General features: G+C 41.8%; 1 protein-coding gene across 14 annotated transcripts in view; it reads right to left on the reverse strand.

Moving 5' to 3' along the window:
• SLC4A7 (solute carrier family 4 member 7) overlaps positions 1–26,419 on the reverse strand; it is a 551,990-nt gene that overhangs the window by 478,401 nt on the left and 47,170 nt on the right. Inside the window, exon 1 of one of the 14 annotated variants that reach the window (XM_063452195.1) lies at positions 25,187–25,274. The exons of the other annotated variants lie outside the window; for them this stretch is intronic. Within the exon in view, the coding sequence (XP_063308265.1) occupies positions 25,187–25,222 (36 nt within the window). The 5' untranslated portion in view covers positions 25,223–25,274. Of the gene's footprint in view, positions 1–25,186; positions 25,275–26,419 lie in introns of those variants that run through there. 14 annotated transcript variants of the gene reach the window in all.

Raw genomic sequence — 26,419 nt, forward strand, 5'->3', positions numbered from 1 at the left:
TTCTGGGGAAATTGGGTGAAGTGTTCTTGCCTCCACCAGTAGTCTACAAATGGAGTGTGCGGAGTAACTGTTATTATTTATTTATATAGCACATTTAATTGCAACGTTGTTGCCCAAAGTGCTTCACAGTTACATTCAAACATACATTTATAAAAACATTAGCAAGTGTACAAAAGGCCCTGTCTATGACATCACTTGCTGCTGCAGCCTGGCACAGGTCAGAGTATTTTGGCGGTTGCCATCTTCAAACGGTCTACATCCTACATCGAAGAGCTTTATATTGTGAGAATCACAAGACCCAGTCCTACATTTTGATGTATAGTATGTCTCTGAAGTATTAAAAATTAAGGCACAGTCGCAGTTTAGAAATTGCCCTTCAAATGTGAGGTTTGCAGAGTGGAGTTTCAATGAATGTCAATGGACGGCGTGAGTTGCAAACAAATGGCCATATTGTGAAAACTATTCGGACTATGGCTTAGCCGTGGGCATTTTTAGTGACAGCAGGGATAGCTGAACGTTTTGATATAGGATCTGTGTAGGTGGGCTTGAAAATGATGAGTGGTGGCAGTTTAGAAATCATGTCCTGATTTTTCAGCTTTTGCCAGCTCCCACTCTAGTTTTGAACATTTTGCCATTCATTCCTATGGGACCAATTTTGCCACAAGAACGACGATATTCCGTGAACCATTCGGCGAAACGTTCCACAAAGTAATAGCACACCAATCGGGACCAATCCGCACGTTTCGGTATATTACAGTCTATGTAGTGTAAAAACTGTGGGAGGAGTTAGGGTGGTAAATTTGGCTATAAGAATAATAATATATATGTGAGATAACATTAAGTGGTCTTGCTATGCAAGAACACTTAATTATCATTTACATACATCAAACAGAAGACAAACCCATAGCTGATGAAGTCACATTATATTGTATGTGAAAACCATGGCTTGAGCATATATATATATATATATATATATATATATATATATCATCTTTCACCATAGTTCTATCTTTTGGTCTCCCACTTGCGAGAGAAAATGGCGAGACAGCTAGTAAGTAATATATCACTGCATATTTCCTATAAACCAGTGTGAACCATATATATCTTGTGTATATCTCGTGTAAAGGGTTACTGATCTGAAGTGGACACGGTGCCTGGAGTCACCGTGTGAAACAGCGTTTCACTACGAAAGCCTGCACAGAATTAAATCCTTTTCTGCCGCTATGAAACACTACACATTCAGAGTTTAACCTTTCTGCTGCCATTGGTGAAGTCACATTGGAGATTTACAGGTGGCTAATGTGAATATGGTAAAAATTTGGTGTCGGACGCCAGCAAACACAGCATGCTGGCGCCAGATAGCAAATGGTGACATGCCTGTCCCCACCCATGTTACGAAAGCCCCCCTTACAGCCCACCCTCCCTGAGCAGAGGGGAGTGACAACAACCGTGAAGAATCGGACTACAGCAAGAAAATGGCCTCAGTACTAGGTCAAGATGAGTTTTAACTTTCTTTCTTTCTTCAATTTGGGGAGAGGGAAGCAGACCAGCACAGTAATGATACACTAGCCAAAACCAGTGCTTTATGAAAGCACAGGTTTTTGGTTGGAGTAACCCTTTAAGTTAAACAGAGCCACACTGACTTATACATTTTTTTTACGACTGTTCATGAAAAATAATTGAGACCACTGTGCAGAGGATCATGGGAAGTGTATTGTCTCACATGCATCTATATGAAGAACATGATTGGTTGAGGGATTTAACTATGAAGAGAGTAACTAAAGGTCTATGAGAACAGGCAGTGTTTACATTGTCCCTAGTGACACCTCCAAGTGGCCACTCCTCAGATGGCCACTGGAGGTGCTTCCTGGCTCAGTGATGCACAGTAGGCAGCACTGCCGTTCAGCGTCTCCACACTCTGCATGGAGACGCTGAATTGTCTTCATAGAGATGTATTGATTCAATGCATCTCTATGAAGAAGTGCTGATTGGCCAAAACGGCATTTGGCCCTGCCCCCACCCCGCCTCCTTGCCGATGTTAACCAATCCAGTGCTTTCCTTTACACTTTATGAAAACACATATATTGTATAACACAAATACAGTAATTGAGGTAATAGGTCCACCCCCTCAAGAAACATTTTTGATCACCAAAATGTTAAAACTGGAAAGCACTTTAGGATTAAGGGAACATTTTATAAGGGATAAAAATAAATGATTAGACTGCATTCTCCAATGAGGTGCAGTAATAAAAGCGCATTGGGCCAAGGAGACCATTTGGGACACATGAAAGAGAAGAGTTTGGCAACTTGATTCATCTTAATTCATCTTAATACTCACTAGTTCACTTCTGAATGCTACTCCATACAGCAGACATGCTATGATACTGGTGTGAGTGTTTGATTGTGATGTAGTGGTTATGGTGCTTGGAGTGTTCCTTTACGACTTCAGATTTTGAACCCTGCTTATACAGTCAGCCAGTGTCCCTCTTCTGATACAATGTTACTCAGACATGCCCAGCATCAACAGTATGCGTAGACACACTGCAGTGGCCATTGTTGCTCCTTTTCAGAATGGACTTCCCAGCCAATGAAGTCTTTGAAAAGGTTTACACTAAACTAATTTTGTGAGTTAGCAATCCATCTCAGCTAGGGATCGACCGATTATCGGTCTGGTCGATTTTATCGCCCGATATTCTGCATTTTCAGCAATTTCGGTCAACAAAGATACAGATATTGTTGATAATGCAAACCAGGGCCGCCATCAGGGTCCTGAGGGGGGCCCTGGCGGTTCTTGGGGACCCACCACACTCTTACTTACCTTCCCAGCAGCCCCCTTCAGCTCCCCTGTCTAACTCTCACGAGTCCCGCGGCCGTCAGAGTGGTGCCACGGGTTACTATGGCAATGCTCCCTGCGGGTTAGACAGGGGAGCTGCTGGGAAGGGAAGTAAGTAAGAGTGTGCTGGCCCCCCCATGACCGCTGTGGGCCCCCCAGGGAATGCCATATCTCCCCTCCCTGGCCAGGTAAGAAGCAGGGAGGAGGGACTAAAACAAAATGTAAATACAATTTAATATTTAAAAAAACAAAAAAAAGTTAAGAAAATTAAAATGCCCCCCCCACATTTTACACACACTGCATTCATTATACACACAGTACACAAACACACACACTGCATCCACTACACAAACACACACTACATTCACTAATCAAATACTCTCACTGCATTTACTACACACACATATTTTCTTGAAAACATAAAAAATGCTGACTGGCATGTATATTTTGTGCATTTACCTTAATAAACAAAATATTTGATAGATAAATAAATAAATAATAAACATGTTTAGTTAACAGTAGATTTGTGTAGAAATAGTTTATTTTTTTCAAAATGGTAGTTATTGGCTATCGGCCTGAAAGTGAACAGATTATCGGTATCAGTATCGGCTCTAAAAAATCAATATCGGCTGATCCCTAATCTCAACTGCTTATGCTCTTATGCTGATATTACGCAACCATAAACCAGTTAGAGAATCTCGCATGGTCTTGCTGGCATGAGGTCACCTTGCTAGCATTGTCCATCAGTTTACAGAATTGTCTTGTAGTACTGCAGTGCTATCAGCAGATAATTCCCATGATTCCTTCTTGGCTTTTTCCTACAGGAAGGTATTGTAATTTCTTCCTTGTAATAATTCCACAAACAGTGTATAAAGAAATAAGGCATCACAGATTTTTTTTACATACAACTGAAAACATCTACCACCCTTGTTTTACATGGCATTAAAATCAACAACAAAATAAAAAATGACTATAAATGTAATAAATGAATCACCATGTAATTTTATAGAAGCATGTAGGTGCATATTTTCAGTACATTAACTATATATGCATCTCTTTTACCATCACAAAACACAGTTGTCATCAGACCACTTTGCTCATTAAAGATTGCCGTCGGCTGGTTGACTGACTGCCAGACCTGACCTAGTCTCTTGGTTGCTGTTGACTAATCTGGTCTTCCTGTTACATTATGCACATTCCCATTCATGGGTGAGAAGTACGTTGAATTGAGAGTGAAATCAGCTTTGTTGTGCAAGGGTTGTTTCGTATTTGGACCCAGCAGCCTTACGAGCTATCCCTACTAATGCCATTCAAACTTCGTTAATGAAAGCATACAGACTGGGAAATTTATTAACACTGGTATAAGAAGAGGAATTATGTAGCCGTACCAAATTTAAGCTTTGGTTTTTTTTATTTTTTGCATAACACGGGTTGGACAAGCCAGTTTTGCATTTTTGGCCATGATTATAAACATTCACAATATTGGTATTCTTTCAACCTCACTATATAATGATTAGTTATTACAACATGTTTTCACATTGGGGAAACTGGAGTTTAAGTCTTTAAAGGATCATGAGTCAAAATCAAAACGTTGTTGCATTAAATACTAGGATACTATCTACCGTATATACTCGAGTATAAGCCGACCCGAATATAAGCCGAGGCCCCTAATTTTATCCCAAAAAACTGGGAAAACTTATTGACTCGAGTATAAGACTAGGGTGGGAAATGCAGCAGCTACTGGTAAATTTCTAAATAAAATTAGATCCTAAAAAAAATATATTAATTGAATATTTATTTACAGTGTGTGTATAATGAATGCAGTGTGTGCGTATGTGTGTGTGTATGAGTGCAGCGTGTGTGTATGAGTGCAGTGTGTGTATGAGTGCAGTGTGTGTGTGCATGAATGCAGTGTGTGTGTGCATGAATGCAGTGTGTGAATGCAGTGTGTGCAGGGCCGGTGCAAGGATATTTGCCGCCGTAGGCAAAAAAAATGTTGCCGCCCCCTCCCCCCCCATATGTCCTGACTTCCCCTCCTCCTCCCTCAGTGGTCCTTACCTCCCCACCCCCGTGTTCCTTCACTCCCCCCCCCAGTGGTCCTGACTCACCCCTCCCCTAGTGGTCCTTACCCTCCCCTCCCCTAGTGGTCCTTACTTCCCCCTCCCCTCCCATAGTGGTCCTTATCCCACCCCCTCCCTCTCATAGTGGTCCTTATCCCCCTTCTCCCTCCCATAGTGTTCCTTATCCCCCCCCCATCCCTCCCATAGTGGTCCATATACCCCCCCTCCCTCCCATAATGGTCCTTATACCCCCCCTCCCTCCCATAGTGGTCCTTATCCCACCCCCTCCCATAGTGGTCCTTATACCCCCCCTCCCTCCCATAGTGGTCCTTATACCCCCCCTCCCTCCAATAGTGGTCCTTATCCCCCCTCCCTCCCTCCCATAGTGGTCCTTATCCCCCCTCCCTCCCATAGTGGTCCTTATACCCCCCCCTCCCTCCCATAGTGGTCCTTATACCCCCCTCCCTCCCATAGTGGTCCTTATACCCCCCTCCCTCCCATAGTGGTCCTTATCCCCCCCCTCCCTCCCATAGTGGTCCTTACCCCCCCCCTCCCTCTCATAATGGTCCTTATACCCCCCCTCCCTCCCATAGTGGTCCTTATCCCACCCCCTCCCATAGTGGTCCTTATACCCCCCCTCCCTCCCATAGTGGTCCTTATCCCCCCTCCCTCCCTCCCATAGTGGTCCTTATCCCCCCTCCCTCCCTCCCATAGTGGTCCTTATACCCCTCTCCCTCCCATAGTGGTCCTTATACCCCCCCTCCCTCCCATAGTGGTCCTTATACCCCCCTCCCATAGTGGTCCTTATACCCCCCTCCCTCCCATAGTGGTCCTTATCCCCCCCCCTCCCTCCCATAGTGGTCCTTATCCCTCCCCCCTCCCTCCCATAGTGGTCCTTATACCCCCCCTCCCTCCCATAGCGGTCCTTATACCCCCCTCCCTACCATAGTGGTCCTTAACCCACCCCCTCCCTCCCATAGTGGTCCTTATACCCCCCCCCCCCTCCCATAGTGGTCCTTATACCCCTTTTTTATTTTATTATTAATTTTTTTTTTATTATTTTATTTCTTATTTTATTTTTTTTTTATTTTTTTCGTCCCCCCTCCCTGCTTGATATATGGCAGGGAGGGGGGCTCTCCTTCCCTGGTGGTCCAGTGGCAGTTCAGTGGGGGGGAGAGGGGGGCTGGCAGAGCTGTACTTACCTGTCCTGCAGCTCCTGTCAGCTCTCTCCTCCTCTGCGCCGTCCGTTCTGCTCTTCTGTCAGCTCCCAGTGTAAATCTCGCGAGAGCCGCGGCTCTCGCGAGACTTACACTGGGAGCTGACCGAGGTGCTGAACGGACGGCGCGGAGGAGGAGAGAGCTGACAGGAGCTGCAGGAAAGGTAAGTACAGCTCTGCCAGCCCCCCTCTCCCCCCAGTCTGTATTATGGCAATGCAAATTGCCATAATACAGACTCTGACTCGAGTATAAGCCGAGTTGGGGTTTTTCAGCCCAAAAAATGGGCTGAAAAACTCGGCTTATACTCGAGTATATACGGTACATTTATTATCCTTTACATAAGTAGAACAAACATATTTTGCAATGCTAAATACTGAAGCAACGTCAAATAGAGATAAAAGGTATATAACAGGGAACGCCAGTAAGGGTGGTTTCCTAAAGATATAGGGTTACTGGAATGGCTTAAAGGGACACTGTAGCCATTTTAACAATTTTATCTCTGTGAATTGGTTATATTACCTGGAGTCTCCTGGCACTCTCCTTCCATACCCATTCATACTGTCAATGACAGTTCTGATAGGCTAAAAACAATCAGCTGACACTCTCAGCCAATCACAGCTGTCCACTGCTGCTCAGGCTAATACTTCCTCATTAGCCCAAGCAGCACATAGGGGATGGGCTGCTGGGGACGCTCGTTTAGCATTAAAACGTAAAACATAAAAATTTGTTTAACACGGAATGAAAGGAAGGCACTAGGGTACTCCACATACCATAATCAATTCAATGAGATGAAGCAGATCCAGTGCTTTCAATGTCCCTTTAAATGCTTGTCAGAACTTTAAAAATGGTGATTGGGTTCCAGATCTTTGGTACACAATAAGAAAACAGAGAGAGAGAGGATGTAAAACAGAGAAGAGCTGCAGGTGGCGGAAGGATGCTTTTGGGAAGTATTTGTTTTTTGAAACACATAAATCTGCAATCTGCATATTTTTAAAGCCACCTCAAATATGGAAGATTACCCTATGTCTGAAAGCAGAGATAGAGTGCATTATTTGATAATCTTGTATAATCTTCAGGAAACTAAAAACAAAAAAGTAAAGTTTTTTTTAGAAGTTGATTACATTTCTCCAATGGAATTTATGTCACAATGATTAAAGGTTAGCAAGTAAAGCCTCGTGCAAAGGAGAATTCACATAGGAGTATTGTTATACATTTTGTTACATTCCTGGTACGTGTGAAATAAGCGACTACTGTGCTGGTTCCAAGCAACAAGATGCCATTCACGTGGAGGCTGCATGTTTATTGGTATAGAGTTACTGCCAGGCATGCCTTTTAAATCTTGATGTTACATTATATCGCAGTTAAGTATGATATTCAGGGATCTTTCCAAGAATAAACCATTGGCAACTAAAAACATCTTTCAACGTAGTGCAGGAAAACCTCCATAACTGGCACACACCGATAGGCTCGGCCTCTGTTCTAGAATAGAATAACATTATTGCTGCTAATTCGCAACTTCGCCAACTTAGCTGGCAGTGCAGAAGGTTACAATAAGATAAAACAGGAACATACAACACAAACCCATTCAGATAAAAAGAGCTACTTAAATTACTTAGCAGGAGTGGACTCAAGCTCGATGGGCAAACTGCTTAAGGCAGAGGAGGATTAACTACAGGCATTGAAAATCACTGCAATGTATTCACGTAACAGAGAACTGTAGTGAAGTAAAAACGGAAGTTGGGGCAGAAAGTGCTGATTTGGAAACATTGTCCAACTTTACTATAGACACACAAACAGCCAAGCTGGAAAAATTCAACAACACAGTTATGCTTTCCACTCAGCTACGCCGGCCTTAAAGGGTTACTGTAATCACCAGAACAACTACAGCTTAATTTAGTTTTTCTGGTGAGTATAGTCCGTTCCTGCAGCTTTTTTGTAGGAAACACTTTCTTTTCAGTGGCCACTCCCCAGATGGCTACTAGAGGTAATTCCTGGAGCAGTGCTGCACAGTGTGCAGCACCGACATTCAGTGTCTCCACCTTCTGCTTTGAGATACTGAACTTTCAAGAGATGCATTGATTCAATGGCTGAAATCATCAAAATTGACAATCTCAGCCAGTCCAATGCTTTCCTATGGTTAAAACCTTGTGATTGGCTGAGATCATCTCTTCCAGCAGACTGGAATAAAGGTAAGATTTTACTACATTTAGGGTGAAAGGGGGGGTGGGGCAGGAGGGGGGGCTAGATGGTGTATTTAATACTATAGGGCCAGGAATACATGTTTGCAATCCTGACCCTATGGTGTTCCTTTAAAATTTAAATTCACTTTGAATTAACACTGCAGTAAAGAACCCTGTAGGACTAAATTTTGCAATTCAGTTTTCAGGTCACTACAATTTGCTGTTCAGTGCATTAAAGCAACACTCAAAGTAACATAACCAATACAGCTCTACATTACAACAGTGACCTGGTGCCCGGGTGCCTAAATATGTAATATAAATGTTTAATTAAACCGAGCATTTCATAAAAAAAAAAGTTTTAATATAAGTTATAGGTACTTTACAATTGTTTATTCAGTAGTGTGGATTCCAGAAAAGTGATCGTTCTCCTTCAAAAATTTTACATTTCAACTAAATACCAGCCGTAAGCGTAGAGTTATTGTGCATTTTGTATGTAATGTATTTCAGTGTTTTTGCACATGATTTGTTGGTGTTTGTTAGACAGACTTTGAACACACTGTTCTATAGATCGACATTCACTTTTTAGAACACCTAGTGCAGGAGTAACATAACAAGTCCAGTTTCAAATGTCCCCTAAAGAAAAATGCTATTCAGAATTTCTTCAGTTAATAGGAACACAGAGCTGTAGAAAATAAACTGAAACAGTCCCTTTAACCACAAAATACTTGTTCTCTGCAATGCAGCTAGATAAACCCAGAGAGATCTTATGCATGGCATAAACCACATTAAAGGGACACTATAGTCACCAGAACAACTACAGCTTCTACAGAACAACTACAGTTGTTCTGGTGAGTATAATCCTTGCCTTCAGGCATTTTTATGCAAACACTGCCTTTTAAGAGAAAAGGCAGTGTTTACATTGCCCCTAGGGACACCTCCAAGTGGCCACTCCTCAGATGGTCACTGGAGGTGCTTCCTGGCTCAGTGCTGCACAGTAGGCAGCACTGCCGTTCAGCTTCTCCACACCCTGCATGGGGACGCTGAATTTTCCTCATAGAGATGCACTGATTCAATGCATCTCTATGAGGAGGTGCTGATTGGCCAAAAGGGCCACGCCCTATTGCTGATTTCAGCCAAACAGGGAAAGCATTGGATTGGCTTAAAATCGGCAATTCTGATGATGTCACCAAGGGGGCGGAGCTAGCGCCGGCGGGGCTGCGCAGCACTGGAATTAAGGTGACTTTGAATTCCTTCCAAAGGGGGGCAAGCCACCTAAATGGTGGGTTAAACACTATAGGGTCAGGAATACATGTTTGTGTTCCTGATCCTGTGGTGTTCCTTTAAAGCGCTTTGTGGCGAAACCAGCCTCGCCACTGGGCATTGGAGAAGACTGATTGCCAGCCTCCTGCCCTGTGACTATGGCCCCATGTTAAAATGCTTGATTTTCCCCTGCAAAGACCCGAAAGCCGGGTCATTCTGTACTTTCCCTATGTGAGCAGTGTTACCCCAGATCGCTATGCCATGGAGCCCATTCGTATAACGAAAGACTGTGAAAGGCTCCATGGCAATTGAACTGTATGTATGTGATCTGAGCGCCATTCAGTCATAATGTGCACTCAGATCTAAGCTACCGTATATACTCGAGTATAAGCCGACCCGAATATAAGCCGAGGCCCCTAATTTTACCCCAAAAAACTGGGAAAACGTATTGACTCGAGTATAAGACTAGGGTGGGAAATGCAGCAGCTACTGGTAAATTTCTAAATAAAATTAGATCCTAAAAAAATTATATTAATTGAATATTTATTTACAGTGTGTGTATATAATGAATGCAGTGTGTGCGTATGAATGCAGTGTGCGGATGAGTGCAGTGCGCGTATGAGTGCAGTGCGCGTATGAGTGCAGTGCGCGGATGAGTGCAGTGCGTGAGTGCAGTGTGTGTGTGTATGAGTGCAGTGTGTGTGTGTGTGTATGAGTGCAGTGTGTGTGTGTATGAGTGCAGTGTGTGTGTGTATATATATTAATTGAATATTTATTTCCAGTGTGTGTATATAATGAATGCAGTGTGTGTGTATGAGTGCAGTGTGTATGAGTGCAGTGTGTATGAGTGCAGTGTGTGTGTGTGAGTGCAGTGTGTGTGTGAGTGCAGTGTGTGTATATGAATGAAGTGTGAGTGTGCGATGCAGTGTGTGATGCAGTGTGTGTTTGTGTATGTGTTGGTGGGGGTGGGCATTTGATATATTATTAATTATTATTTTTAAAAAAAAAATATTATTATTTTTTATTATTATTATTTATTATTTAATTATTATTAATTTTTTTTTTTTTTTAATTATCTTTTTTTTTTCGTCCTACCTCCCTGCTTGCTAGCTGGCCAGGGAGGGAGGCTCCTTCCCTGGTGGTCCAGTGTCATTGGCAGTTCAGTGGGGGGGAGAGGGGGGCTGGCAGAGCTGTACTTACCTTTCCTGCAGCTCCTGTCAGCTCTCTCCTCCTCCGCGCGGTCTGTGCAGCTCCCTCTGTCAGCTCCCAGTGTAAGTCTCGCGAGAGCCACTTACACTGGGAGCTGACCGAGGTGCTGAACGGACGGCGCGGAGGAGGAGAGAGCTGACAGGAGCTGCAGGAAAGGTAAGTACAGCTCTGCCAGCCCCCCTCTCCCCCAGTCTGTATTATGGCAATGCAAATTGCCATAATACAGACTCTGACTCGAGTATAAACCGAGTTGGGGTTTTTCAGCACAAAAAATGTGCTGAAAAACTTGTCGTTTACTTGAGTATATACGGTATCTGGGGATATGTTTTATGCAATAGCTGCATAGTTATATATTTTTATGTATTTTATTGTATTTTGCTACCATGTGGCTAATGGAGTTTTGCCTCTGTCCTTTGGAGATAATTGGATTACTTCCCAATTATCTCCAGGATAGAAGACTCTGTGAAACTGGTTTTGGGCAGAAAAGCCATGCTTCATTTGGTCAAATAGGACTTTCCCTTAACTTTTTAACCCCTGGATGGAATTGGCTGAATTTTGACTATGTTTATAATTAAAGTGTGCTGAGTTCGAATATTGTTATGTTTGTGGCATGTATATTTTGGAAGTTATTAATATTTGGTAAAAACTGTATTTCTCTGCCTGTAATAATTATATAAACAATTGTGTTCAGTAATCATATCACAGGCAGAGGGGAGGATTTTGTGTGGGAGTGTCTGTGTGTATTGTACGGATTGATTGGTTGTTCTGTAAAACCCTGTGGGCAGTACTAAGTTTGTGGATTGGGAATAAAAGAGGCTGTATGTGCCAGTACAGTCAGTTCTGCTTGACCTCAAAACGAAGTGTCATCTCGTTATTGGGGGAATTGAATTGTATGCTGATTGCCAGTTGTGTAAGCGGATTGTATGCTTTTCCTGTTCAGCTGTTTACAGCATTCATATGCTTGAGAGCATTCGTATGCTTCTCCGGTTCGGTGGTTGTGGTGTCTGCTGCAGGGCTTGGAGTCCTCAGGAAGCGCTAGGAGCATCCTTCAACGGAGGTACCCAGTCGGGGTGCCCGTCGATCCGTTACACGCTTCATTTTCTATTTAGTTATTTTTATGCTTAAGAAGGAATATATAGCTCTTCTCATTGTCATAAGTTACATATAGTCAAGAGTTCAAAGCAGATTTTTGCACGTATTAAAATCCATCTTTATTAATTATAGAACACTCCTGCAAACAATATTTCAATGAGAAGAACGTATCAATGGCAGTCACAACTCACAGCAGCAGATCTAGCTTAGTGGGGTACAGGAACGATCTATGCGTTTTGTGCATCCAACACTTATTTTATCGAGGTCATTGTCGACATCTTGACAAAGTACATTTTGGATGCCCAAAACATTTTGATTATTACCCGTGCTCCATTAAGGTAGATCTGCTTCTGTGACTTGTCACTGTCATTTATACTTCCTGTCCCTTGAAATTTTGTTGACAAGTGTTTTTAAGGCACACTCCAGACCCCTAAAGCTCTTAGCTTGGTGAAAAGCTTTCTGTGTGATGAGTGTGTCCTATTTTTTCATTTAGCAAAAAGTGCCGATTTCAATAGAAATTGACCCTTTAAAAAAAATTAACCTGGTTACACCCCATTGGCTTTCAAACTGACAACAGATCCTGTTACTTCCTGGTACTTAGTTAGCTCAGTGGAGTTATACTCAAGAGACATGAATTGCTTATAGCATCTTCCTTGTAAAGTTTTCTCATTGAGCAAGATTAGGGAGTCTGTGATTGGACAGCCACAGAAAGTGTTGGTGGGGTTAGAAGGGGAGGGTTTGCAAAGGCAGCAGACAAGCGAAATGCAGAGTTTACAAACAGTTTTTAGATATAAACCCAATTTATAAATGTATAATTAAAAGCATGCAACTTTTCATTAGGGATATATCTACTAAACAGTGTTTTTTTATTTATTTATCTTGATTTATCTAGAGTGGAGTGTTCCTTTAAGTTGAGGGAGGCACGACATGATGTAAAGGGGCCAAAAAACAATCCAGCATTATAAATAAATATATTTATTTATTTACTACAGGTGTATTTTAAAAGAAGCAAAACACTCCTATGAGGCCTACTCTTCCTGTTACATATGAATCTGTTTTAATGTTGGGGAACTGCATTATTTACCTACATTATCATTTTTTCCAGCACCACAACCAATAGGTGTAAAAGGATAATATTCTATTTTTGTGTATTACCACCATCATCACCTAATATAATACACAGATAATTTTTTTACATTGACTTTCTGCACCTTCCATATCCTCAAATGTATTTTCTTTAGCAGTGATCAATCAGGTATAGTTACATACATTAAGGAGGTTTATTCACTATAGTTGGAAGTCTGGAGAAATGACAAGGCAATCTGTAAATTGTAGGCTAAAATGGACAAAAATTAGAAATGTACAATTAAACTGATTACACTACTGCTTTATCCTCATTAAAGCTATACCTGTGTGATTTGTTTATGATTCCTTTGTAGTTTTCTTCCGTTTCCTCAATACATTGCCATTATAAAACCTATTACAGGCTTGCATCAGCCAAGACTAAGTAAGCTCTGGAGGTACTTATTTATAGAAGCCTCCATTAAGATTAATGGTGAACTATAGGGGAAACTATATATATATATATATATATATATATATTTGTGCTCGGAATTTAAATACGTAATGGATAGTAACTGTGAGCAAAGTTGGTTGTAGTGTGCCGAAACCAACGTACGAGTGGGCCTGTAAATAAAAGAGGGCCCACCAAGGAGAATGTAATTATAACAGGGTGTAGGTGGGTGGGAACAATCAGCTGAAAGGCAGAGGTGAGTAGGGGCTGGGAGTTTAAGTAGGGGACTTACTCCTCCCACAAATTCAGGCCTCCACAAGTTCAGGCCTTTTAACTTGTGCTCGGAATTTAAATACGTAATGGATAGTAACTGTGAGCAAAGTTGGTTGTGGTGTGCCGAAACCAACGTACGAGTGGGCCTGTAAATAAAAGAGGGCCCACCAAGGAGAATGTAATTATAACAGGGTGTAGGTGGGTGGGAACAATCAGCTGAAAGGCAGAGGTGAGTAGGGGCTGGGAGTTTAAGTAGGGGACTTACTCCTCCCACAAATTCAGGCCTCCACAAGTTCAGGCCTTTTAACTTGTGCTCGGAATTTAAATACGTAATGGATAGTAACTGTGAGCAAAGTTGGTTGTGGTGTGCCGAAACCAACGTACGAGTGGGCCTGTAAATAAAAGAGGGCAAAAAGATAAATTAGAGAAATACACACTTTATTGCATTTTTTACAAAACCAAGTTGCTGAAAGCTTGGCGAAGCTCTTTCTCCGGCTGTGGAATATATGCAGTATATATGGAGGATTTCCACCGCCCCAGTCTCTTGATGATATGGACCGGTGTGTTAGTGCTAGAGGCTGCTCCTATACGGAAGGAGTGCCTAGAGAATGCAATCGGGTTGTGTCCGAGCTTAGATAACAGAATTCTGATATGAACCATCAATTTTGCTGTGGTTAACGGGTGCCCTTGTAGTGTTAAGAGCGGAGAGTCCAGTAGGTGACCGTGCAGAGTTGACCGTAGGTGGTCTAGTACTTTTACCGGACACCAGGCATTATCAGTAGGGAAGAGAGGAATTATAGTAGGGTGTAGTGACCGGTTGGTTTTAGTTGTAGGGATCGAAAGTTGGTAGTGATCCTCTATTTTAGTGAGGTGTGATATTTTAAGTCTTAGCTTCGTATCTCCTTGACAAATTACGGTGAACTCTCTAGGTCTGAGAAAACCGTAGAAAGCGAGATATAAAGCAGATTTGATCACCGTATTTGTGCCGATGTCGAATGGGGCTGTGTCAAGGAGATTGCCAAGTGACCTGAAGATAGGCCCATCTATAGGTAATCTAATGGTAGAGAGTGGAGGTGAAACCTTTGATATTCCTTTCAAAACCTTTTTGACGGGGTATGAAGACAGGAAAGGTGTGTTGTTAGGAAAAAAAGGTGAGGCTGTGGTGCTGGACCCCCGTGAGATATAGTTTAATGGTGTTGTGAGATAGTTTAAGGTGTAGGTGGAAAAAAGAGGCAAAAGCCACCATGGTTTGAATAGAGAAGTCACCTTGTAAACCGAACTCTGCTGTGAATTTATTAAATATATTAAGAGCCCTATTGTAAGTGATAGCCGTGTTTGGTGATAATGCTTGGTGAGTGAGTGCTCTAGCGTGGTTCAAGAGTGTGCTTAATCCAGGATTAGATCGTGGAACCATGGTGTCCTGGATGGTTGTAGGTGAGCCGTTGGGAGTGCCTGAGAAAATGCCTGAAATTGAGAACGAGAAAGAGCGTCAGCGGCCGTGTTGTGAATACCCGGGATGTGAAAACAAACTAAGTGAAACTGGCCGGATGCTGCCAACCAGGTCAGCTTGCGAATCAGCCGCATGATGGTCAGGGAAGATGATCGCCCTTTGTTCACGATTTCGCAAGCTGCCGAGTTATCAGAGTAGCATTTGACTGCCTTGCCAGACCAGAGATGACCCCAGGTGTGTGCGGCCGCCACAATGGGATAAATTTCAAATAGTGCTGAGGTCTCTCTGAATCCTGGCAAGGCATCCGTATCAGTGGGCCAATGGCCCCTGAACCAGTGGTTCCCAAAAATGGCTGCAAAACCGGTATTGGCTGCTGCGTCTGTGTGGATGATGGGTGAAGAGGTGGAGAGAGGGGGAATAAACATGGAGATTCCATTCCAGTCCTTCAAAAACTTCCCCCAAGTCAGCCTTGGCGTGGGGGTCCAAAGAAACTGTGCCAGAGTCCGGAACTCCGTGCAGCAGGCAAAGGAGTCTGGATATGAAAGACCTTCCCTGCGGAATGATGCGCATCGCAAAGTTCAGGGATCCGAGAAGGGACTGAAGTTATTTTCTAGTGCAAACATCATTCCGCAGGAACAAGTCATCTCCCCTCTCAAACGTGACAGTTTGTCGTGGGGGAGGCTAGCTCTGAGGTTAACCGAGTCCAGTTCTATCCCCAGAAAGGTCAATTTAGTTGTGGGGCCTATAGTTTTGGCTGTGGACAAAGGGACTCCAAGTGTGGAAAATAGTGCAGTAGTGCTTCTGATTGCTGTGGGTGAAGGTGACCCTGGCTCTATTAGTAAAAAGTCGTCGAGGTAGTGGATAACGGAGTGACACCTGGTGACGTTCAGAAGCAGCCAGCATAGTGACTCTGCGAAAATGTCGAACAGTTTGGGGCTGCTTCGAGAACCGAAAGTGAGTCGTGTAGAGAAGTAATATTTCCCTCGCCATTTAACACCGTGTAAGTGCCAGAGTGAGGGGTGCATGGGTAGTAATTTAAACGCGTTTGTGATGTCCGTTTTGCTAAGCCAGGGTCGATTACCAGATGATATGATGGACTGTATGGCGTCGTCGATGGTTACGTACTGAAGTGAGAATTTGTCTGCTGGAATGAGTGCGTTTATGCTTGGAACAAAAGAGGAGTGCGGTGCCGATAAATCAATAATTAGACTTTTTTTTTTGGTTTTTTTTTTTTTAGAATATTTGTGAATAGCAATACCAATGGGGTTAGTGCGCCAGGAGGAGAATGGTGAAGAGGTGAAGGGGCCGATCATGAAACCGTTGGTGATTTCAGAGGCAATGAGAGTGTCTATGGAGACTGGGTCTAAACGTGCTGACTGGAGATTAGGGCATTCTAGTGTACCTGGGGGAATGGCTACAATACCCGTGAGAAACCCTTTAGTGAACCCTGTGGTGAGATAATCCACCAGATGATTAAGCCTGGGATCCCTTGTCTTGAGCACCACAGAGATATCACCGTAATTGAATGCCTTGTTCTCAAGTACATCCTGTGAGGCTATGAGCAAGGACACCAGACACACATCCTTCCCGTCTAGGATATCTTTCCTGATAGAGTCAGGGACGGAGTGTGCTGGTGACTCAAATGGTGTAATGGCTGTGCCTGGTGCTGGAGGGGGGAGTATAGGAGGGCATGTTGGTATAGTAGGTACAGCCGTGAAAGCGACTGGGACTACCGTGGTAGTACCTGGGGAGGAGATGGCGCTTTCCACCTTAGATAGCCTGCTATTGAGGGTCTGTAGATTGGCCAAGATCTCTGCCAGGGTATCCTGGGTGGCCGTGCTGTTGCTTGGTGGTTGTCCTTGAGAGCTAGTCCCTGGCCTGGGCTCGGGGGCTTGGTGAGTAAGTAGCCTATAAAGTTCAGCCTTCCTAGCTGTGGCCGGAAAGGGGATTCCCCTGAGCCTAAGCTCGGACGTAATTTTGGGAATAGTCCATGCTCTCAAGGACGTGGGGTTTGAAAGAGTGAGTGATTCGCCTGGAGACCCGGGTCTGGTAGGCGTGAATGGAGTTTCTTCTGTCAATTCTTTGGTTGGAATAGGTTCTTGGGACATTCTAAAAGGAATGATTATGTGAAAGATATATTAGAAGGGGCATAAGGTAAGTAGGCAGGGTATGTGGGGTGGTGTATATGGAAGAACTGGACTGTAATGCTAGATGCCAAAGCGAAAAACTTAACTGTTGAATGTTTGGATAGGTGAGGCCCTGCTAATGCCAAGTGGCGGTGAGAGGCTCTACCTATGATTTGGCTTATGACGTAGTTGCCACAGACGTGGTGGCGGGATGTTGGCCTCTCGGTGACAGTAGAGAGAAATCAAAACGTGTGGCCGTGACAGGTGAGGCCCTGACTAGCGCCCTGTAGTAGGGCATGCGAGGCTTGTAACTATGATTTGGGCGTGGGGCCGTACCTCCGTGTTGAGGTGGGGGGGGATGGAAGGCCTCGCTGGGACGGGTTTTCTGATAGGGTGCGCTAAGGCATTAGCCTAGACCCTGTAGCCAGTTCGATTGTATATTTAAGGATAAGGTGAGAGGACTGGAATGTTGTGTAGATACTAACCTTGACTTCTTGCTAATGGTATCTGGAACCTTCTGGTGGTAATAAGTGTGGTAAGTCTCGTCTTATGCTGTCCTTGAGGAAGAGTCCTGAGGCTTTAAGACAGATGTTGACGTATTTATGCGTATCGTGGTGGCGTATGATTTGAATTGGGAGTAGGTTGTTTGTTAGGGGCGCAACGTGAGATCCTGCATTGAGGGATCTGGAAGGTTTAAGTGTGTGACTGAGCTGAAATAGATATTTGTGAGAAGGCTGGATGAGGCCTTGGGGTGACGATTGGACGTATTTGGGTATAGTCGTAAGTACCTGAAGGTATGGCTGAGTACCGGGTCAGGTTTTGGTGTTTTCCGGAGCCTGATGGCTGTATGACCGTATGTCTGAGTAGAAATAATAGTAAAGAATTAACGTACCGTGGGCGTAAGCCTGTGGAAAAGTAGTAATGAACTTGAGACCGTGATAGGTTTTATATGAGGTGTAGTAACAAACGAGTTGTGAACTATACCTTGGTTTGACATAAAGAAATTACGTTATGTGAAACGGTTTAACTGTGTAGAACCGGGGGAAGCCTAGAATAATACTGGAGCTAAGGGTTAACCGAAGAAAAATTCCATAGTTAACGACAGGTGTGGAGGTAAGTAAAAAAAACCAATATGTAAACATTTTAGGCCTATGGCTTTATAATGCAAAGTGATAAAATACAATACCTGTTCCTGTAATAAAAGACCTTGAAATAAACAACTTTAGCGCAGAAAAAGCGAGAAACCGATGCAGTCTGTAAAGCCAAAAATATGTGACAGCGTGATTATATGGAAAATGAATAGTACAGACGTTTATGTGCCGGATATTGTGTTTATAAACAGTATTTATTAGTATATGTGACAAAATGAAGTGTTTAATAGGTAAATATGTGTTGTGGCAAGGTCAGAGAGGCTTTCTATGTTAGTAATAGATTGGAGTGCTCTCTATTCCCAGCATGATGGGGTTAATTGGTGGGAGTCACCCCTTGAATGTTATATACCAGGTGAATGTAATTAACCAGCACTAGGGTTTTAAAAGGTTAGCCTCTGAAGACATCAGAGAGTCTAACAGCTGGGAGAGAGGAGGCAGTTAAGCCTGAGACAAAGGTACTGTGTGAAACCTGCTTAAAGTGCTGTATTTCATTTTGTTTAAAACTGGGAACTAGATTAGCTGGCCAGTTGGATAGTTAGTAATACTGTTTAGTAAGTCTCCAAGTTGGAGTAGGATTTATTTTCTTTTTGTTTTATTTTGTGGGAGAGCACAACCTTGTATATATTGTGGAAAGTGACAATAAACTGCAGTACTATTTTATCCTGACTGTTGCATTTGAAGTTTGTGACGAGCCTGGCCATCCTGCCACAGTGTATAGAAACCGTACGTTTATGATAGACGTGGATATTTTAAAAAGTAGTAAAACAAATTAACTGGTTAACATAGAAAGAAAAATCACAAGGCAGATTTTTAAACAAGCTAATTATATCCCCAAACTGACAAAAAAAGGTATCAGTAGCAATATGACCGAACAGGGAATATACGTAAAGAAAAGTAGAATTCGTGAAATAGAACTTAGTGCATACTGTAGCCTATTTGAATAAGAACTAGCCGAATATGGATTTAGAGCAAGGTGTTTGTGTTTTAATCGTACGAAATAGATTGGTCCTGGGTGACCAAACGGAAATAAGAGAATGCCCGTAATAATATTACTGTGTATATAAATAATAATAGATTAGGTAGTTTCCGTACGAATATGTAAAAGCAGTGATAAAGTGCCGAGCGTTCGTCTGTTTTGGCGTGAACACTGAAATCGGTTAAAAAAGCGTGTATTTGTACGAATATGATAGAGGGAGCCTACCCCTACGTTTTTAGGCCTGAACGGCGGGAAATAGCGGGGCGCTATTTCCTACGCCTAACTTACGTGAACGTGCCGGTCTCGTGACCGGAAACCGGGTACCTTGACTGGGAACCGAGTGGAAGGCCTCAAACGGACAGAGGACTGGTCAGGACGTCTGACTGCTGGAAACAGGAAAAAATTCTGGAGGGAAGCTGGACAGGAAGTGCTGGTTGCTATGGGGACAAAACAATCAGCTGAAAGGCAGAGGTGAGTAGGGGCTGGGAGTTTAAGTAGGGGACTTACTCCTCCCACAAATTCAGGCCTCCACAAGTTCAGGCCTTTTAACATATATATATATATATATATACTTAATTTTACAGATACTCCTAAAAAATTGTGATCTATTCAAGACTTCTAAATTATGCATTATGTCAATATTGTCATACGCCCATGGGCATTGAAAGTTCTATTGTGATGTACTTTAACATTATAATATATTTAATATTTAAGTATTGATTAAAGGGTTATTATAACCACCACAACCACTTATGATTTTTGAAGTGGTCATGGTGGTAGGAGTTTGTATTTGCTGTGTCATGTGTTTCAGCTTAAACCACTGCACATCCAGAGATATTTTAATTGTGTGCTGGGGCAAGCTGAACCCCCAGCACATATGACTTCCGCAGCCCAGAACACTGTTCCAATTCTCTGCATAATTTATATATGTCAACAGCGTGCACTACATGCTGCCGACAGATGTACCTGCAGATGTTAGAGCCTGCAAGGGAGAAGCTCTTGTGTTCCTTCCTTCCCAACCCCATAGTATTTTAGATCATTGTTCAATATGAAACTGAGTCGGTTTATTCACCAAACACTAAATTGTAGTGAAGTGAAAACTAAATAGCAACATTTAGGCTAAAATTATGGAGTTGTGAAAAAAAAATTATGGAGTTGTGAAATTGAGAATTTCTCCAAAATCAGTTATTGCTGCCTAATTGTGCAATTTGGTTTTGTTCAATTTAGTGTTTAGCTCCGTTTGTTTATTATAATTTTTTTCTTTAAACATTGGTTTCTAGAAATATTTCCACATGATGTCCTTGCTTTGTTAAAGTGAATCTGTTGTGAAAAAATGAACTCATCTGAAATCGCCTTTATATACATTGACTACACCATATATCACAAATATGTATGGTGTATTCAATGTGTTGCTTCGTGGATGTTACTCTTCGTGTAACATCCACCTCAAGGCTGTCCTCTGCTCCTCCTGACGTCTTCTTTGAGATGCTCTGCCTGTGAAGTTGGCATGCTGGCTTTGTTGCCAGCACTGCAACGGAATGATATCACGTCACGTTGTTCCTATACTCCCTAGTCAGCCTAGAAGCACCAGCTAGGGAGTTTCCATAGCAACCACAGTGCAAGATTCCTGTCTTCCTTCAAAGCTACCCTGTCATTTTTGGCAAATTCCAGTCCTCACGTGGTTCTATCAGCTCCTTCCTTTTTTTTAAATCTTGTATGCAAGAAAGACATCCACCTCAACTACGTAGAAGAAGTGGTTGGTTTTGTTTTGCAAACCATAAATAGTTGTTTTGTTTTTTAAATGGACCTTTCCTAAGGTTCCCACAATACTTTTTGTTCTGCTCTTAAACCAAGTGTCCCATGACACATCCATCCCAGCAACCTCAGGCTGACATAGTATTTACATGCAGTCACCCTTTGCCACACTGCACAGGAGCCCTGAAGGCCCATTAGGTAGAGTTACTGCAGCAGCTCTGAGAGACAAAGAGAGACAAAGAGGAGTTGAGCCAGACACTGTGGAATGTTAGGGACGTTTTAACAACTGTGACAATAAGTGTCTAGAGTTTTTGTTGCAGCTAAGGAAACAGTTGCAAAAATCTACTCTGAATTATGGTGACCATTTTGTTGAGTGTTCAGTTAAGATCTTTCTGCACTGGCAAAATATTACTGATACGTTTATAAGTGCTAAAAGTTCAGCAAGCATACAAGATTTCAGTATCAAAATACTGAAGTATGAATTCAAGCTAATGAACACAAAAAACTATGAAATATGTTTTAATATTTTTAGTTCGCAAAGTCATCAGCATGTAAGAAGAAAATCTAAAGTGACACTCCACAGCCCAAATAATAAAATGAAATTAAGCTATTTCACTGCTTTACTAAATCACTGTTTAGTAGCTATACCCCGACAAAGACATGCATGCATTTACTTATGCATATATTTAACTGTGGGTATATATAAAAACAACTTGCAAAAGCTGCAGATCTTTTGTCTGCTGCGTTTGCAAGCCCTCCGCCCCCACTTCTGTCTCATCACAGACTTCTCAATTCAGCTCAATGGGAAACATGCAGGTGCTCTGCTGCCTCTTGAGTTTAGCATCACTTAGCTAAACAAACCAGGAAGTAACAAGACAGGTTGTCTGATTGATAGCCAGGGGTGTAACAAGGTTCATTTATAGAAGTGCCCATTTTTATTGAAATCTGTATCTTTTGTAATTTTTTGTTAAAAGGCTCACTCTTCACGCATAAAGCATACTGATACATTTCTGCATCCTTCTGTGAATCAGGTTGGTGCCTCTGTCAATGTTTGCAGTGTGTTTAGCCAACAGTACAAGAATCTGGTAAAACTCATTGAAATTATAAATGCTGAGAAACAGACAGGGCTTGATTATGGCGTATTTTTAAGAAATCTCCAGAATGGAAAAAAAAAAAGAAAATCAATATTACATTACTCAGACAAACTGAAAAAGTACTGAAAAATGTAACTCACAGTAATGCAGAATCTCAAACTTAGCATATCTGAAGAAACTCAGAATTTGGACTACATGGAAAAAGACGAAAATCATCTAAAGTAAAAAGAAAAGTTATGGCAAATTCTCTAATGAATCTGGGAGAACCTAGTAGTGAATGACTTGAAAAACAATTAAGAAAATCTTGAAAGATGTCTGGGAAGGCCTAGCAGAGAGCCACTTGAAAAACAAGAAAAAAATGAATTCAAATTGCCTCAGTTTTAAGGAACACCATGATGGATTATACAGATCTAAAAAAATGCACTTCTTATTTCTCACCAGAGTTTCTACACATCTACTTAAAGGAACACTATAGCATTATAAATACAAATCTGTATAGTATAGTGTTCTAGTCACTGTGTAAGAGACTGGACCCCCGCTGCCAGGGTCAAAAAAGGGAAATCAATGATCTCAACCAATCCAATACTTTCCCATAGAAATATAGTTGGCAGCTAGCGCACAGCGATGTACCAATCAGATGGTCTATCAGAGACCATCTACTTGGAATAGCATTTTACTACTCAATTTTGTCAGAAGCGCCTCTACAGGCAGGTTACCCCTGCAATGAAAAAGTTGCTGTCCCTGCAAAATGGCAAAGTTTTCCTCTGCAAGGTTTAAAACTTTGATTGGGGGCATGGCTACCAGACAACTTCATTGAGATGAAGTGGTCTGGGTGTCTATACAGTTCTTTAATTTAAAGCAACTCTCTGGAAGTGACAGGTTTGCATACCCTTAGCATAGTGATGGGCTAATTGGGATGACCAGTGCAGCAGAGGTAAGTAAAAAAACATACCTACCTCTGCAGCATTTTCAAATCCAGGTGGACATCATTCTATAGCACTGCAGGAGATCCTGTGCATGCTCGGTCATTTGGAGAGAAATGTCAAACGAGCGCAGGCATACACCGTCATTCCATTTATAGAACCACATTTGTGTATGTGTCTCCTTGTATGGTACCAGGTGGGTTAAATTAATTAGCATTAACTAACATTAAAAGAACAAACTGTACATCTCACTGCTTTTAGTTACCTATTGGCTAGCGCCAGAAAACATTTCCTTTATTTGTTCTTCGGAGTGGTTTTATTCACATTAAAGTTGCTCTTGAACCTGTCTTTATATTTACAATAACAACTTCCACTGCATCCGTTTCACTCACAATTAACAAGTGTCCCGAAATAGGATGGATAATCCCACATTCTAATGCCCTTCTTTTACATACTAATGTCCCTTTTTGTTATGTTACAAATTTGTTCTGGGATGCGAGTGTGTAACAGCTTCACACCTACAAAACCCACAATATGTTTTCAGAGATTAGTCTGTATAAATAATACATTTTAGCCCTGTACCAAGTTATATTTTCAGTTGCACAAATGGTTAGCAATAAGGCATAGCATCCCCTAAATTGCCCTGAAATAACCCTTCCCCTGGCCAGCGCCACACCCGCTAAGAGAAAATCAGCCCTATTTGGAAGTTTGAAATGTTAGCTGGAGTAGTGTACGTCCATTTTTTTTTTTTTAAAGTACTATTTTCTCACACTGCAGCCCCGTTTTTCACCCTCCCACCTAAAGCCAAGTCAGATTATCAAGCTGAATATAGCAGAGTCACTGAGATAGCATAAGCACAGGAAATATTAGTGTATGAAAAAGTTTGAAGATATTGTTATAGCCTTTCCTTTGTGTGATGATGGTGTTTGATACAATTATCTAAGGATATCACTACCAGTGTGAGAAACTGCTCAAGCAAATCCACCATGCAATGTAATAAACTAGTTGTAAAACATCGCCCATCGTACTGCGCAACTGTTTGAACATTATAAACAAATCATCTTTAGTTGCAGTTTTATATATTGAAAAGACAATCTATGCTACAACTTAGAAATAAAATACTACTAAAGCGACGGACCGTACTGTGTGTTTCATTTATCACTTTCAAAATAGTCAATATATACCAAGTAGACCCAATAGAAAAAAAAATGTATATTGACATCACAATACATGTTCCTGCAGTTACAGACAAATCCGATCTTCCCTTTTTTTTAAACAAAATAGAAAAAAGAAGTGTTAAAAAGGCTAAACATGTGGCTGTTGGACACAAATGCCTAAAAATAAGGTTTACATAGCCTGTGGAATAATTGGCAGCTACGATGCATGCAGGGCATACAATACAGATCTGTAAACTGATTAGGTTTAAGCTAAGCTGATTTTGCGCTTGAGGTTAAAGCGGATCAGTGTCATTACGTAGTACTTTTACATGCACTGCCCGCATATCACTATATTGTATTTTTGCCTGTTTTTGTATAATCAATACAGAAACACAGAGTACTAAAGAAGGCAGGAAATAAAGCGATGGATTTGTGATGATTTAAATGGTTTTAAGTCTACAGCCTGCCCAAACTGATTTGTTCCCTTATTATGTCACCCAAGCTGAATCCTTTTACCAACAGGTCCAAAGGAAAGTAAAAACATACACACATTTTCTATATTATTTCTTAATTCTGAATGTATGTGAAATTAACAAATTAACTGGGTTGTGATAAAACTGGATTATACTAAACAAGGTATACAGAAAAATCACTGCGAAAACCAGAAGAATATTAAGAATGATTGCATTTGTTTTAGAACTTAGTTCCAGAAATTATCTTTATATCCATACAACCTATTGTGATTGTATGCTCCTTTTAAAGAAAAGCATGACAAACATCCACAAGACTCGAGAGTAGTAAGGACTATGCAAGTGAGAAAACGAGGTATTAAGTCATAAGCAGGACTAGGGATTTATAATACAAAACACAACACCCCTCGTTGTGTGCTTTGGGATTCAGAAAAGTACAACACTTACAGATATCATATCCTTGCGAGGAAACTTTCTTTCCATGCTGCTTGGTCAGGGAGAGTGCATGTCCTTGACTGAAGTCGTGTAATGCAATACAACACATTCAGATCTCTGGAGCAGAGTACGTGACGGCTTTAGAACTGTGCTCTCTCGAAGATGAACCCTTCAGCTTCCATCCAATCTACAGTCACGTAATCTGCACTAGAGAAATTGCAGGTTTGTGGTATGTGCCATGTTTTTACTTAGATATGCCCGCAAATACCAAAAAAGGAATCAGATATTACGGGGACATGACCTTTCCAAGCTCTATAAACAGCCGAAAGAAAATCTTCGAATATGTACTTCTTTTTGCAAATTATGTTATTTTAGATATTTTTTTTTTCTAAAGGAAAGGAGCCCATGATTGAGAACTATATTAAAAGTGCAAAAGTGTACGAAAAATGTGTGTAATAAATAGAGAGTAACAGCAAATAGTTAAAGGGACACTATAGTCACCAGAACAACGACAGCTTAATGTAGTGGCGCTGGTGTCTATATCCTGCAGGCTTTTCAATGTAAACGCTGACTTTTCAGTGAAAAGGCAGTGTAGTGTTTACAATGCTGCCTAGTTACACCTCTAGGTGCAGTCCCTCAGATGGTCACAGTGGACAGCACTGCAGCACAATCTGAATGGAGACTATGAACATTCCCCATAGAGAGCATAGGAGATGATAATTGTGGAAGCGCAGTGTTTTGCTGCGCATGCGCAATAGCCTCCCAATCTATTTCTATTAGAAAACATTGGAATGGATGAGATTATCAATATTGACGATCTCAGCCCTGAATGCAGAGCCATGAGGGGCCAGCCGCATTGAGACGGACGCAGCATGGAAGAAAAGGTAAAATTCCCAGAGGGGGGCCGGTCACTGAAATAGTCACTTCAGGACTATAGTATCAGGAATTCATGTTTGTGTGGACTCTGCCACTCTTCCAGCATGTGACAGACATGTATACACTTACACAATCATACAGCAGAGTCAAGTCTATTATTACATAATAGATAAATAACACTGCTAATAAAAAAAAGATAGGCCCAGATTTCTCCAATGCTAAAGCACAGAATCATTGGGAAATGATGGCTGACATAAACGCATGTGCAGGATTTTATTATAACTATTAAATTGTTCACCTCTTTTATTGCATGCTTCACCCGTTTGTTAACATTCTTCCCAGAATTTTACTATTATGTTTACAAGGTCT

The sequence above is a fragment of the Pelobates fuscus genome, chromosome 4, assembly GCF_036172605.1.
Source record: "Pelobates fuscus isolate aPelFus1 chromosome 4, aPelFus1.pri, whole genome shotgun sequence".
NCBI lineage: Eukaryota > Metazoa > Chordata > Amphibia > Anura > Pelobatidae > Pelobates > Pelobates fuscus.